Raw genomic sequence first — 16,372 nt, 5'->3', positions numbered from 1 at the left:
CTATGGAAGAATTTTGAGGGGTCCTAAAAGACATGGAGATAAAATTTACTACGGTGGACCATTGAAGTTGAAGTATAGAAAAGGAAAAAGTAGATATTCAGGAATTTCCACTGCATGAGAGATTTTTTAGAATATCAGGGGTATTTCTAGATGTTTTTAAGTTTCGATGTGTACTTTTAGATAGCTTGTTACCCAGTAAACGAACTCTGGCAAATTCTCTTATGTAGCAAGTGAACTCCAAAGGTTTTTTTCACACACTTCACTAGTTTTTCTCGAAACTCTACAGAGTTGCTTGCCACCTAAACAAACTTATAAACCAGCTACTAAATAAAAAAATAATCAAGATTTTGAATTCAATTCATAAACTCAAATGAATTAGCATCTATCTGATAATTCTGATTATATATAACAAGGTATTCATCATGAAGATAAAAACCACAACCTTAACCCCAAAAAATATATATATTTTTTGTCTTTTGGCGATAGCAAAAACATTCAGAAATGAAAATTTTACACTTGCTCGCACAGGATCAAGTTAAGAATATATTTGGGATCTGAAGACCTCAAGATGATTGCCAGTCTTTTCTGATATCAAAAGTATAGTTCAACTCCAAGTAACACTTATTATCATCATCAAGAAACTGCATAAGTTAAAGGGTGTAGTTAGAAAGTATAGAAATGATCACATTATGTGCTAGGCATGCGAATTAATTATAAACTAAAACTTGATAGCGAGTACCTTGGTTTTTGCTGAATATGATCCTCTAGCAAGTATTCCAGATGGAGTGGTATCTTCAGGTATTTCATGGGTATAAGGCTCTTGTTGAGGACTAAAAATGCCTATCATTTCTTTGTTCTTGTCAACTGTAAACAAAGTCACGAAACTTTTCAAGGGCACGTGTATCACGCTAGAGTCTACAAATGTCGTTAGACGTTCCCAGGTTGGTCGACTGAAGAGTTGCGAATACTCAGCCTAGTCAGAGAGTACTCGGGAATTACTTGTCAAGTACTCAGGTCTAGGTGGTGAGTACTCAGGGATTACCCAAGTACTCGGCAGCCTAGACCTACTTTTACAACACTATGCCCTTGTATACAATAGGAATATAAATAATGATTTTTTTACTTCAAGGCGTGATAGGATATGGTTAAGCACTTGTATACGTTTTCTAGAAGTTATTTTACTTCTAGCCAGTTCGCTACCTCTACAAACTCCACGGTGTTCGCTTGTCAAAATTTACATGAGTTTGCTTACATGGGTAGCAAACTGCCTATACAAGAACTTTTTAAATAACCACTAAAAGTACTTAATTGAATACCAACTAATCAAAAAATTCTACTCTCTACAGACAGTTTGATCAGTAAGAGATCATACCTTTGAGACCTGTTTTCCAGACTGTATTGGTATACTTGAGGCCAGACACAATGTTGTAATGAACTTGGAAAGTGAACTTGATGGAGTAACGACTCCCTTCTTTTAACGTAAACCATGTTCCTTTAACTTTACCGCTATCAGGGATCTGAAGAAGCAAATCGTCTCTACCAGGTGATACAATAGCAAGGCTCAAGATCTTGACTTCTGGATCTAGTGTTTCTGCAACAACAATAATAATGTTGTCATTTAATCTTGTCCGGTTGTTATATTGTTATGTTTTCTGTAAATAGAAAATGGATATCAACAATAAATTTCCATTAAATAAAACAAGCTGATTACAATAAAGTGACAAATAAACGGCGTAAATTTAACCTTATATACTTATCAATGATATAATATTTAGTGGCGGTGAATTTTCACACACCCTGCATGAGTGAATATTTAATTATTAATGAATATCTATAAGCTTACAATTGATAATATATATATATATATAAAAGAAAAATCTAATCAAATTCAATCTCTTATCTATAAGAAAAGATAGCAATAAGGATTTATCCAATTTCAATCCAATTTCAATCAAGATAGAGAAATAAACATCACCAAAAAGAAAACTGCAAAACATTTTATTATTATTATTATTATTATTATTATTATTATTATTATTATTATTATTATTATTATTATTATTATTATTATTATTATTATTATTATCACAAAACTAATGAATTCTAACATCTCATTACCAGCAACTGAATTGATATCCACAGCTCCAAGAAGTTGTTCTTTCCATCTCATCAAGCTCTCATCATCCTATGAAATAAGCATCAAAAAATCAATATTGCAAAGATTTATTTATAGAATTACAAGTAATCAAAGTTCACGGTCCAGGCTGTCCAGTAGCCGAAGTAAAACCTCGTAAACACCTAAAGGTGTTGGGTTTAAGTCAGGAAAGTATGAAATTTGCCATTCACAAAAACAAAAAAAGTAGTCAATGCATGTTGCGAATACTAAGTCAGTTATTAAATCTAGATACATTATGATAATAACAGGCAACAAACCTTGTCTGCTTCATACTGTTCTTTAAGGGTGCGTCGAGGGCCGATTTGTATCTTCCCTTGAAGATCTTCTTTATCGTCGTCTTCGGTTACACATAACGAACACTCACTCATGTTCTTGGTAATACACACCACCTCACTTGAATCTTCAACCTCTGAATCTGCCCCACAGTTCTTCATGTCCTTCTTTCCCACAAATCCCATGTTCTTGGAACTTAAAACAATAGCATGGATTAGAGTTAGCAGAATATACAGCCAAGGATGAAACTAGAAAGAATATTATTATGTCTTTATAGGGTAAAAGATAACGTGGCGCTCATTGTCATTATAAATTAAAGATTCAACGTGGAATATTTAAAAGACAGGTAGTTTTGAAATGCATCAAAGCATAAGAAAAGGAAAAGCAGGGTTGTGAATTGTGTTGAGTTGGCGGGTTAATAGGAAGAGCCGGCTTAATGTATTAGGAGATCTAAAACTAACTAAAATGTTAAGCCTTTTATTTTTTTTGTTTTTTTTAATTAATGCGTATAACCATATAGAGTATCCAAGAATTGTTGAATATGAATGATATACGATAATGAATATGAAACATTCCTCGTTAACACGTGACCCATCACCGAGTCACTAAATCTAAAAAAAATATGCTTTCAAAACCCTAAAACGCAAACCCCTATTTTAGATAGAGTCCCTATAACAATGAAGGCTAAAGCTATAGCTTGATTTAGTTTACCCACGAGACGGCCTGTTAACGGGTTGCCAGTTGGCGGATTGACAGGTTGAAATGCGCAAACTGAACCTGACCAATATTATTATATTTGTCAAAGATTTTAACCCCAACCTGCCCACACATATATCGGGTCGACTCCAACACGATCCATTTAACCCATTTACAAAAAAAATTTATAAAACAAATTCATATAATTTAGAGTCGGTAGACTAAATGTGTAATATAAATATAAAATTTTTTTTTTAAAGTATTGAAAATGAATTGGAAATTATAAGTGTATATTCAGAAAAATGGAAAATCAAAATAACAAAAACAAAAATATAATTATAAAAGGTTTTTTTAAATAGTTTAACGTGTCAATCCGTTTTGATACTGGTCAAACCGAACCCGACCCATTTTTTAAACATGTCGAATTAGTCGACCTAATACCTTTTATTTTTTTTCATGTTGGGTTCAGGTCGTGTTTTGAATCGTGACAAAAGATGCCCTCCTTCCGAGAAGATAAGAAACATATACATTCGGGAATTTTAATGTTTGATAATTGGATGTGGAAGGAGCGGAAATGGTCGCGTGTTGTGTGGGAATATTTTTATAGAGATCATGATGGTCACTAAGGTTGCACTATCTCCATTAATAATGAGACCACGAACAGCTTAGCAATGACTGGATTGTCGGATACAAAAGATACCATTTGGACTTTTTCTTTTTATTTGTAAAGGTAAAAAAGCCTATGCCATGAGTTATCATATGCTTGCTCACAGCATGGGTTAATTCAAAATGATATTGAAATACACATGGGAAGATTAAAACTTGTGGGGAAAATATTCCCACTAAATTATATCACAATATCCATTTTCAAGAAAAAATAAAATAGAGGAAAAAAAAAATTTATCATGTGTAGTCTTGTGAACCTTTAGATATAAGGTGTTAAGGGTTAAGATTTAAAGTCGTTTAAAAACCATGATGCATTTTAAAATGAGGTGCATTTTTTAAGCAGAGAAAGGCATAATCGTCTTTTGTTCGAGATTTGAATTTGATAATACTTAAATAGTTAAATGCAACATTTAAATTTGGTACTATTTAATTTAAACAAAGAACTAAAATACAGTGAATATAAAATAATTATTTTAATTCGTATTTCAATCTAAACTATGAAATAAAACACTATAAACATAAACTAAAAGAGAGTGAACATTATGTAAAACACAATAGCACAATAGATCATTATGTTGATTTTCTCTCTTGCGGTCCTTTTCAATCATAATGGCACAAAACGTACTGAACATCTATGAGTAAACATCATAAGCTAAAGCATAGTGAACATTCGTGAACAAACATCATGAACTAAAACATAGTAAACATCCAAGAACTAAAACACATTAAAACATGAACATGATGTTTTTTTTTTATTTCATCACCGTCTTAGTCATTAAAATGAACAAAAACTCCCTAGCAATGCCTAGACGAGGATACGAACAAAAACAGGGTTCTTGAAAATATTATTAACTAAAACACTATATATTTAAATACATAAAAGAATATGATCAAATTTCAAGATGAAACTGAGCATGAATAAACAATTCGACTAGCACTACAAAAAAAATGCCACTATACAAGAAAAAAGTGCCACTAAAGACCCGTTTGACAATTTGTGGCACTCAAAAAAAATGCTACTAGAAGCGGTGACGCTAAAGCCTTTTAGTGACTTTTTTTATGTGCCGCGCAAAGTATTTAGACTTTTAGTGATGCTTTTTATTTTGCCACAAAATATAAAAAAATATTGTGGCACAATTTTTATGCCTTTAGAAAGTAATACAAGTTACATATTAATTCTAGTTTTAGTGACACATTTCTTTTGCACAATATAAAAAAAAATTGTGACAAATTTTTAGAGGCACATAATTTTTGCTACATAAATCACTTGATTTATAATATAAAAATTATAAACATAAAGTTCCATAAAATTGTAAATATAGAAATCATGATATTATAACTTCAAAAATAAGTACAATTCGAAACATATTTGTTTTAAAAAATTTGTGTAACAACATATTCCAATTTCCTAATGTTTACACAATGAATTGAAACATTCTTTTCACTTTCATAAACCATAGCTCCGAGCCTCCTAGGCTTCTCACCATATCCACCCTGCCATCAACCATATAACCAAACATTAGTATTGATTAAAAAAATCTAAAAGTTTTTTTCTTTTATTTTTTAAAGTCATTGTTTTTTATTCAAGAAAAACAAGTATAAGAGAATGGCTCGTACACCTAATAATTAAACAAAAACAACATTAACAATTAGACAAAAAAATTAACATATTACCTTGACTAGCACTATCAAAAAATCTTTTTGCATGGCTTCTAGTTCAACCTTGATGGCCTCTTCAATTTCTTTTCATATTCAGGCAATTGAGTCTTTTCTTGTTATAATTGACCAACTTCTTGTGTAGGTGAATTAGAAATGAATCAGTTCGGTTTTCATACTTCTCATACATTAAGAGAATTATGTGTAGGAGTACCAAACCTGTTTTCTGACAATAACATAGTGAACGAATCTTAGTTAATTTAAAATTAAAAAATGTAAACCACAACTGATTAGATCCTCCATATCCAAGTTTAGAAGTTACGCAATTATAGTATCCCAGTTTCCACTAAAAAATTTCTCTCATTTGTTGATGTAACATTACATATACAGTAGAAATTCAAATGTTCTATATTAACTTTGCTCAAGCTCTTTAAGGACAAGCTAAAAATGAAGTTCCGTAATCAATAATTAAAAAAAGATGAAAAATAATCACAAGTGAAAATTAATGTGTCTTCTTCTTTTTAATATGCAAGAAAAAAATTTTGTACCTTAACTCTATTACCGACAATATGTGCGTCTTCATCATAGCTGAATTTCTTCTACCCTAAAACAAGATATAATAAACAGTAGCATTCAAACATCTAAATTAGATTATACGACTATAAGAAACCTTTTTAATATTATTGAACTATGTTGTACACTTCCTCTGCATATGTGGATTGTGTGAAGAATACTTCCACTTTTCTTCTTGTAGCATATAAATTAATGCAGGGAGAGTGTAAGCCAGCTCATAATTTTTACATTACTTCATATCACTTTTTGTATGATTGAGAACCAAACTAACAATGTGTCTTTAAAATCTAAGAGCTTTCTCAAGAAAATACGAGCATCCATCCATGACCTTAATCTAAGTGCTAATAGCCTGAAAATTATGCGACATAAATATTTCAATAAACATTTAGCCACGAGCCAAACATTATGCTAACAACAATATATAATAAAGTGTATCAATGTTGTAATTCGAAAGTTCATAGGTGATTTTTTTAATATGTAATTCGAAAATTATATTATATGGCATGTTTTCCATCACAATATTGCATATCAAAAAAATAAGTGTTTTAATATATAGTAGTAAGCATAACAGCTCTTACAATCAACAAAGTAAGATGTCATTGAACCCTTTGGCTACATGTACATATATTTAAAAAAAAAAAACACACTTTAAATGATTCATCACAAAAGTTTTGAATCTTGATATCTCTGAAGAAGTACAATTAACTTATGGGAATTTACTTGGGATTACAACTTAAAACATAGTTACGAAGTAAGACTTTACAAATTCTGGTATACATATAGACGTATGTTGTATGTATTGAGTAATTTAAAGATAAAAGAAGAATGAGTTGCAATACCTGGATGGCGATAGAAAAAGAAGCCAACCATACAAGTTTTTAAAATGGATTGTAAGCCCCTGCTATCAAAAAAAATACTATATATTAAAATAAAAAGTGAGATACGAGGGAGGGTACCAATCGAGAATCACTGTTGTGGAACCACCATCGGTAAGCAAAGACGCTTTCACCATAAATCGATTCACGATAGTAAAATCGATTTAGGTTTTAGAAACAGGAAAGCTTGCTAAGAGGGCAATCGATTTAGGGCTTAAATAATGAGCGGTCAATTATTTGAGGACTCTCAGTTTGGGGGGGAAATTAATTTGGGAAAAAGGTTTGAAGAGGCATAAGCTGCGGAACAGAACTTGTGTTTGAGGGAATGAAAACACAAGATATGTGCCTCCATTTAATTTTATTATCGTGTGTTTCACTTTTTCTTTTTATCATGTTATTCAAGTTTCAAATATTATTTATGTTTAATCCTTATTCATATTCATTATGAATTTGTTTTAACTTTTCAACTATTTCAGAAATTAAAAAGTTTAATTATAATAGAAGGAAAACTAAAATACTTCGTAAGTTGATCACAAAAGTTAGAATAGTATATGAGTAATCGAATAAATTTAAAAAATACAAAATTTAAAGTAAATTTTAAATAGGTCACAACAACGACCTCAAATTTTGTTATTTGAAAATAAAATTTATTAAACTAGTTCCCATTACAAAACCGGTCGCAAAACAATTAAATATAATAAAATTTAAATCAGTCAGAAAAACAATAGCAGAGGGATTAGTTAGGGAGCAATTAGTGTCAATATTGGGCGTGAATGGTGAATTATGACTCAATTAGGACAAATATTGTTCAAAGACAACTCTTAGGATTAATTAGGCCGGTTAGCCAATATTGGTTAGGGATGGCCAGTGAAAATCATTATGGCATGTGTACTTGGCGAGAAAAAGGGGCGACAAATAGCGATTTTCTTTGGAATATCGCCCCCCCCCCCCCCGGTGATTAGAGGGGCGACAGGGGAGAGATGGATATTTGTCGCCTGCCATTGTTTGAAGATATTATTATTTTTTTGTAATGTGTGTGGTGTATGTATATATATATTGGGCTACAACACCATCACACCCCTAAAACTGAAGTCATCAATTTGCTGACTGGGCGTCACATGTCAAAAATCACCCCCAATTTGTATAGATAACCTTATTGGTTAATTGGGGACTATTAGGTAAGTTACGGATAATTAGGGTGAATCAGAGTCAATGTCAGTGAATGGTTACGGTTTTGAATCAACTAGGGACAATTACTATCGTTATTGGCCACATATAGCCAATGAGGGTTAGTGTTACATAAGTAGGTTCAAATTTGGTCACTTACTTTCGATTAAGGTCAATATTAATTAATGGTGACCCATTCGAATAAAATAGAGTCAATTAAAACCAGTTAGGGTCAACATTGATTAATGATAACTAATTAGCTTCAATTATGTGTAATTAGTGTCAATATTGATTGTAAATAGTCCATAAAGATAAACATTTGTCAAATTTGAGCAAAAAGTTCCAGCTAGAGTCCGTAAAGATATGAAGCCTAACATAATAGATATGAAGCCTGACGGAATAGATCTATGGTTGACCGTTTAAGTGTATACATGTCTAAATGTGGTTGGGAAAAAACGGAATGGTGCCAGATAATCGTCGGATATCAGTTCTAATTTGTTGGATTCAACAATTTAGAAAGCAATCATTTTAGGTATTTTGGGTTTAAGGGGTTGGTCAAGAAATGTTGTTGGTAAAGAGGGTTATTTTGGTCATTATCCTTAATTATTATATTGAACAACTTTATTTATGTTTTTTTTAAATATTATTTATAATTAAGAAACAATTTTATAAAAGCGAGTCATGGATCTCACCAAACCCAAATAGCTTTTAAAAGGGTTATAACATATCATTTATTTCAAATAGCTTTTAAATAGTATCTAAAGTCAAATATTGTCTTACATCTATACAATTCATTCTCATATTAATCGATTTCCATACAAAATTTAAAGTTCCCACAAAAATTGAGAACTAATTAATATTAAATTCCCCCCCCCCCCCCCCCCCCGAAGTAATCATATTTATACTAGCTCCCTGACAAAAATTCATCTAACGTCTCCAAACCTTAAAGCCACAGTACCGCTCGTATTCTTAATAATCCTTACTTCAATCCTTTTTTTTTCCCTTTTCTTTCATTGTTTCCAGCCTTCCAATCTTTTTTTTTCCTTTTTCGTGTTTGTCATTCACGAATTGAGGTAGTATTTTTAAAATAATTTATAGTTTATTATAACAGACGAAATCATAATCATTAAAAACCGATGCATGAATTGACAAAAAAAATTTATGAAAATGCTTCGAAATTTTGAGCCAAAAGTATATATCCATTTATCCCTATTTTAGATCGGAATTAATTTATGTTTTTTTTTAAGTTATGTATTTAATTTAAATACATTTTATTCTGTGCTTTTATTTATGTTCAGATAGGATTTAGCATTTTCTTTTATTAAATTACACGCATAGTTTGATATTAAGCATCTTAATGTGATAGCTTATTGCGGAGAGGGCAAACGCTATATAGGTCTGCTAATATGGACACACAAGGTGGCGTTAAAAACCTAAACATACATGACACAAATGCTAAATGTCACTATAAATGATTCCAAGAAAAAACGGCATACACAATGTGCCATTAATACCTACATGCTAGTGACACAAATACTAAATGCCATTAAAAGTGTGTGTGAAGCAATCATGTCATACATAAAGTGCCACTAAAACCTAAATTTAGTGACACAAATGCTAAATGCCACTAAAACTGCGTGCCAAGCATATGTGGCATATGAAAAGTGCCATTAAAACAAAAAACGGTGGCACAAAAGCTAAATGCCATTAAAAATGTATGCCACTAAATGGCAATTTATTTGTAGTGTAAACATTTCAAGTTATACACACACGAAATAATATCATATCTCTCCATCATTACATCCAGGTGTAAGTCCCTGAAATGGAGCGGTAACAGATGGTCATGAACTCTAAGGGTGCGGAATCCCTGTGTCGTCATTTATGAGTGTGTTTCGCCGGGTCTGTAAAACATTAGCGACAACTTCGCCGGCGGCTGAAAAATTTGGCTTTCATGTTTTTTGAGTGTTCTGAGTGTAGGGTTTTGGTTTAGGGATTTGTAGGCTGTAATCGGTAAACGGTAAGCTTATGGTGAGGATTTGGATGTGTAAAACTTGTGAAATACTTCAAAACATTAGTTTGACAATCCCAAACCACACAATTAATAGCTTAACGCTCTGATACCAATTGTAGGTCCCTAGAATGGATCGGCAATAGGATGATCATGAACTCTAAGGGTGCGGATTCCCTATAGTCTTCATTTACGAGTGTGTTTCAGTATTAGAACAGGTAGTAGAACAAGATTATAACACAAAAGCTTCTATAGTATTAATTATGAGTATTTTTAGCAAAACTAGCTAGTGGCTGTTGGATGGAAGCTGGTGGCTAGTGACTGGTAGCTGTAGCTGATAGCTGTAGCTGGTAGATTTATTTAGGTGTTTGACTGTGACATTCATGACAAAACCAGGTATACCTTAGTATTTACGTATCGAGTAAGCAATTAACCGTTTATTACGTAACGAACAAACGAATAACCGAATGAACTGGTTATGACCTAGATATCTCGGGGGGGGGGGGGCATCTATAAGTGATATACGTATATTAGAAGCTAACATATTGTCACACCCCAACCTAAGACAGAAATGCCGGGGTGCAAACCGTGGCTCACAGCTCACAAGGTACTATCATAGATTATAAAATATGACAATATCTATTTAATTTATTTATTTCAAAATTTGAATATAGTGCATAAGTTTCAAGATATGATAATAATAACCCAAAGTAAAATAAAATACAAATATCCATTGTTTTAATATATAATGGTCTCTCTATGTGTCCTTCACCTTAACTTCAAATAAACTAACAACCTGCATATGCGTACAAAATGACAGAAATTTGTCAACAAACAATAAAGATAGTTAATAACCAGTTTTGACACTAAAAATAATACATAATAAATGATAGTTAATAACTGCGCAAACAAAATAATGTCAGTCATAATCAATCAAACAATAAAGAAATAATGTGTCAGTTGACCATGCCTCACGAACACGGGCTATGACTACTATGGCTACATATAAATGTGATTGTCGGTTTACCATCGCCAAGCAAATCGGGTTTTGGTTACTAAGACGGCGTATGATCATACTGACATGCTAGACTTCTGATGGACCTCTCCGAATATAATAGAATGTAAGCACATAAGCAAATAACAAATAACATTTGATTGAATACACACAATCATTCGTTTGCTAGTTTTGTATGTAAAATAAAAGTAAGTGTTAGTATTAGTACTAGTATGCATATGTCCCCAAAACGTTTGAAAACAGTAAAATAGAGAGGAATGATAAATCTCACCTTATTGCTTAGGCGAGTGTGTGAGAAATGAGAATAAAAACACGATTAACGAACGAACTGTCCTTTAACATGTTGACTGAGGTAAACCTAACAGACCTGAAACTTAGAGATAATGAACTATGATTAAAACCGAGAACACATCCATTGGAATCGATCCAAACGGATGTCTAGAACTCCAGTTATGAGATAATTAACGTTTAAGCGAGCTGGTATTGACCAGAATCCGAACAGCGAGTCAGAAGTCGGTTTTGGTCAGTAGCCTTAAAATCTAGAAATAAAAATAAAAGTCTTCTGGACCGAAAGTCGGTTCCGATAGGAAGTATGAGACGTTAATTGGTCAAAATTGTTGACTAATATGCCCTTAAATGGGTCGAAAAGCAATTGACCACCGAAACTCCCTCAATCACTAAAATTAATTGAGGGATGTTGTTAAGTGGATGAAAATACACAAGAACATAGAGACAACTTACCCAAACAATGTATGGAACAAAATATAATCAAGGTCAAAGGGTCTTGAAGCTTGAAATTCAACGAAGGCTTAAAGAACTTGAAAAAATTGAAGAAAACGGCAATAGAGAAAGTGTATTTCATGGATTATAGAGATGGTTGCTAGTATTAAAGTAATAATTTAGGGTTATGATATGTCTTGTTTAAATATTAAGGGTTAAGGCTTGTTTATTAGGAAATAGCTCGTTTAGGAAACCGAATAATCAATTAATGACAAAATCAAACCAATTAACAATAAAATTCGTTTTTAATATTTAAGGTAAGAAAATGGACATGTTATAATATTATATAACTTATCTTGGGGCATAAGTTTCAGGATTTTGGTCAAAATAGTCCATATACTTCTATAAATGCGATTTTGTAGCCGTTTTAAGCGATTTTGAGAGTTGTTAAGAACTATTTGGCATGATTGAAAATTATGAAATTATAAAATAAGTTAAACCAAGTTAAATACCAATAAAGTTTTAAATAGTTCGAAAGATCTGAATTACATTCTAGAATCGGTTTAAACAATTACGAAAAATCCGAGATGTTACAGTCTCCTCTATTTTAGGGAATTTCGTCCTGATATTAAGGAAAACTAAAACATAATTGTGTTGAAAATAATTAAACTTTAAGGAAAATATTGTAAATTAAAAGTTAAAATTTATCATAACATAGAACTTCTAATAGCCGAAACAACGCTCCAAATGACAATCGGATAAGGACACTTATATATAGGATGTACCAGCGGCGTATCCACTATGTCCTTATCATCTTTACATTTGTACGTTACTCAAACTACTTTCGGTTCTAAATTATGACACGCATAACTACACGTGTTATGATTTCCATGCGAGGAATTGGATAATTATGTATGCATCCATAATTACTCTTATCGTCGGATAGTTCACATAATTCGTCCCATCATGTGGGTTACAACACAATGAAAGACATAATTTTGAGAGAAAGTAAAAAGTTTTTAATTTTAAAGATAAAATAAGAATATCATAAATGTATAAATCTTTAAAATTGAAGGGAAATGAAATCCTAGACGTTGAGAGAGTGATGAACGAGGATAGAAATATAAGATAGCCAACGAACTTTCGTGAACTTTATAAATAACAGAAGAGAGCAAACTAGATTTTTTTTTCAATGTACGAAAAATATCACAACAAAAATTAAGTGAAGGATTAAATAAATAGTTCAATTAAAAACAAATCTTAAAATGAATAATGACATTTTAAACCTTTAAATATCATAAACATTAGGAATGCAATTCTTAAGACCGAGAGTATAAATTTGAACAAAGTTAACGAAAATTTTGATGAATCGAGTTTGATTAGATGTGAAACTTATGAATTTAAAGAGAAATTGATATAAAATTATAGATTTGCAAGTTGTGAATTTGAGATGAGATAAATTCAAATTACAATATTAAAACACTAAAATAAATGGTAAATAGTAATTGAAATATTAATGAAAATGTGTAAATGTACGTATTTAAACAAATCATTAATAGATTAAATTGGGAAGCGGATATTCCTGAATTACCGAGATAGTCTTATTCCAAATAAATCTTCAACATTAGATATAATATAAGGTGTGTCATTGGAGTATCCATGAATTACGCGGAATCTTCATATTTCTACAAAATTGTTATAAATAATATAAAATAAGTAAATTGAATTATCGATGATTTATCATGGAACTTTAAGTAAATAACAAATATTAAAATAATGTGAAAATAAAAATGAAATGTGAAATAATATAAAAAAAATAAAATAAATGTGAGTCTAGAAATGCATAAATCACCATGACTATTCTAACAACTAACGAAGTAATCATCGAAACATTCAAATTTCTCAAGATGCATCGAAAATTCAAAGTAGGGAGTTGAAATTTTATGAACCACCATGTAATTTCAACAAAATAACGAAACTTAATAAAAATGAAAATAGATCGTTGAGATACCCACAAACCACCGCAGGTTTTCAACAATAATCATGAAAATGTCAATAAATGAAATGGGTGATTGAGTTATACATGGATTTCCATGGAGATTCAATCAAGGAGGAAAAAGCCAATTTAATAATAAAAACTAAATTAATTAAAGGAAGATTTAATTTAATAGTGACAATTAAATTTAAATGATGTAAAACTCAGTTTAATAATAAAATTACAATAATTGTATTTTAATATAAACACTTATAAGATAGAAGGTAAGTTGTGAAAAATGAGAAATAACAAGAAATTAATGAAAACAAGAAGAACTAAAATGTTAATAGTTAAAGTTGAGGGTAAAGATCGAAGCGTGCTTGATAGTTTGAGAATATGATAAAATGAACTAATTGAGAGAAGATAATTTAGATAACATAACAAAATGATATTTGCACTAGCAAACTGTGATAAGAGTGTCTGGAGGATTGTGTCGAATCATAGGAATTAAAATGCTTTGATTATTTGGAGTAAGTGAATAACTCACATCATGAAATTTTGATTAAGAAAAATCAATTAAATAAATGAATAAACAAATATCCTTTGATTGATTGGGCTACCCACGGACTTTCCATGGTAGCTTGAGAACCCAAATTAAATAATGATACATAACCAATGAGTTGGTCTCCCATGAGCGTTCCATGACAATTTAAATGGCCCAGCTAAATAGCAAAATATTGATTTGTGATTTAGGCCTCCCATGAGCGGTTCATGACATTTTAAATGGCCCAACTAAACAACGAATTATCAAAACAATTGAGTTGGTCAGCCCATGAGCGTTACATGGCATTTTAACTGACCCAACTAAATATCGAACTGATTGATTAAAATATGAGCAGTTGGAGTATCTCGTGAACCACCATGGACGATACGTCCCAACCAAATATCAAATCAAAACGAGTTGTGAAATGGATAATTGGAGTGTCCATGAGCTGTCATGGATTTTTCACCCAACTAAACACTTTAATAAAAACAATAAAATAAATATTGGAAAATTTTTCCGACTTTAGCCACGAAATCACCGTGAATTCGGTTTTTATAAAAAGGAATGTAACTGTCACATTGGTTACTTTGACCACTAAAAGTTCCGGTCGTATGACATTTGTTTCGCGTTGGCCAATAGGATCGAGTATTGTGGTCAGATTATCCTCCAGGTAAGGAATAGCCTCTTACCTTGGGTTTTCGGAACCGTTTTGCCAAGGCCCGACTCACGGTTCTCTCCCCCTTATAGTTACTATAAGAACATGCCATAATCCCATGCTTTAAGGTGCGGGAGTAAAAGCAAAATTAAGGAATTCTTAAAAAATTTCCCAAAATAAAAGCAATATACTAAATTTATTAAATAAAGGAATTTAAAAATATTTTGATAGTGAGACATAGCCTCGGAATTTGTGTGTGCATAATATTAAAATATTAAAATAAATAAATAATCTAAGTAAGTTGTAAACACATAATAATAAGCATATAAGGCAATCAAGTAGGCACGTATAGGGTCCTAAGCATATTTCTAGGACTTTTCTAATGTAACATCTCGGATTTTTCGAACCCGTATTCGTTTACGAACGAAACATTTTTAGATCTTTATTATTATTAAAAATCAAGTAATTATGAATATTTAAGTTTCTAATAATTCACTTTAGGCCCTTGTACTTCAATAAATGGTCAAAACCAATTTATACTAAAACTAGTTCAAGTAATGCCCAAATAACAAAGTATAGGGACCATTATTGTCAAAAACCAAAACTTTCCCTTGGACCCTCGGGGCGCCGCGCGACGGGGAAGGACCGCCTTGGCCGCGCAGCGCGGTGGCATCCCTGCACAGATTTGTTAACTTTAGTTCGTTAGTTAACTCGCTTAAGGCATAAAATCATTTATTTTAAGCATGTTTGAGTGAATTAAGGACCAAGTAATCATAAATATAAAAATGCTACATTTAAGAAACTGGAAAAGACATTAAAAGAGAAAATAGAGGCACAACAAAAGGATTTTTCAAAACTCCAATCTGATTTCAGTGTAAAATGTTGTCACCACTTAGATGCTAAAAAGAAAATTTATGAACTAATCGCCGAGTTAGATGCATCAAAGTTGGAGATAGCTAAAATAACTAATAAATTTGAAAACGTTGAATTCAACTTTAAGAAATTTGATGTCTCTAGTGCTGTAGTTGAATCAATGATTGAAAAATAGTTAAAATGGAAAGAAAACAAGGGTGTGGGTCTTAGGTACAACATGGTTCCACCTCCATATAATGATAACTACACTAGTATTCCTCTTACCAAGGAAGAAGAAGAAAAAGAAAAGTGCATGCAGTATGGTAAGTCAACTACAAACGACAAGACTAAGGTTGGTTCAGTCACGACAACTGAATCAACATCCGAGGTGAACTATTCTAATGTGATTACTTCATGTGCAGATGAAGAAATTATTGAGGAATGGACTGATGAGGATGATGATTCATCTGTTTTGAATAACAAAGACATTGAATCTCATGTTTCTTTAATTTTGCCGGTTT

The 16,372-nt window shown here is 31.6% G+C and overlaps 1 protein-coding gene across 1 annotated transcript; it reads right to left on the bottom strand.

Annotated features, from left to right (window-relative positions):
* Positions 1-474: 474 nt before the first annotated feature.
* LOC143628846 (rho GDP-dissociation inhibitor 1-like) lies at positions 475-2,779 on the bottom strand. Its single transcript, XM_077098316.1, has 5 exons — positions 2,434-2,779; positions 2,119-2,185; positions 1,373-1,591; positions 740-864; positions 475-641 (listed from the first exon to the last, which is right to left on the bottom strand). The coding sequence occupies exons 1-5, from the start codon at positions 2,632-2,634 to the stop codon at positions 564-566; spliced, it is 690 nt and encodes a 229-aa protein (XP_076954431.1). The 5' UTR covers positions 2,635-2,779; the 3' UTR covers positions 475-563.
* Between the last annotated feature and the right edge of the window lie 13,593 nt (positions 2,780-16,372).

The sequence above is a fragment of the Bidens hawaiensis genome, unplaced genomic scaffold, assembly GCF_021521415.1.
Source record: "Bidens hawaiensis isolate Kalapana, Puna unplaced genomic scaffold, B.hawaiensis_p1.1 tig00005079_1, whole genome shotgun sequence".
In the NCBI taxonomy this organism is placed as follows: domain Eukaryota; kingdom Viridiplantae; phylum Streptophyta; class Magnoliopsida; order Asterales; family Asteraceae; genus Bidens; species Bidens hawaiensis.
This window is presented reverse-complemented; position numbering and strand designations above follow the sequence as displayed.

Coding starts and splice junctions, on each gene's coding strand:
- LOC143628846 (XM_077098316.1), bottom strand. CDS start 2,634: ATGGGATTTGTGGGAAAGAAGGACATGAAGAACTGTGGGGCAGATTCA. Junction 1,592..2,118: donor GGATATCAATTCAGTTGCTG/GTAATGAGATGT, acceptor TTGTTGTTGCAG/AAACACTAGATCCAGAAGTC. Junction 642..739: donor CATATTCAGCAAAAACCAAG/GTACTCGCTATC, acceptor TAACTTATGCAG/TTTCTTGATGATGATAATAA.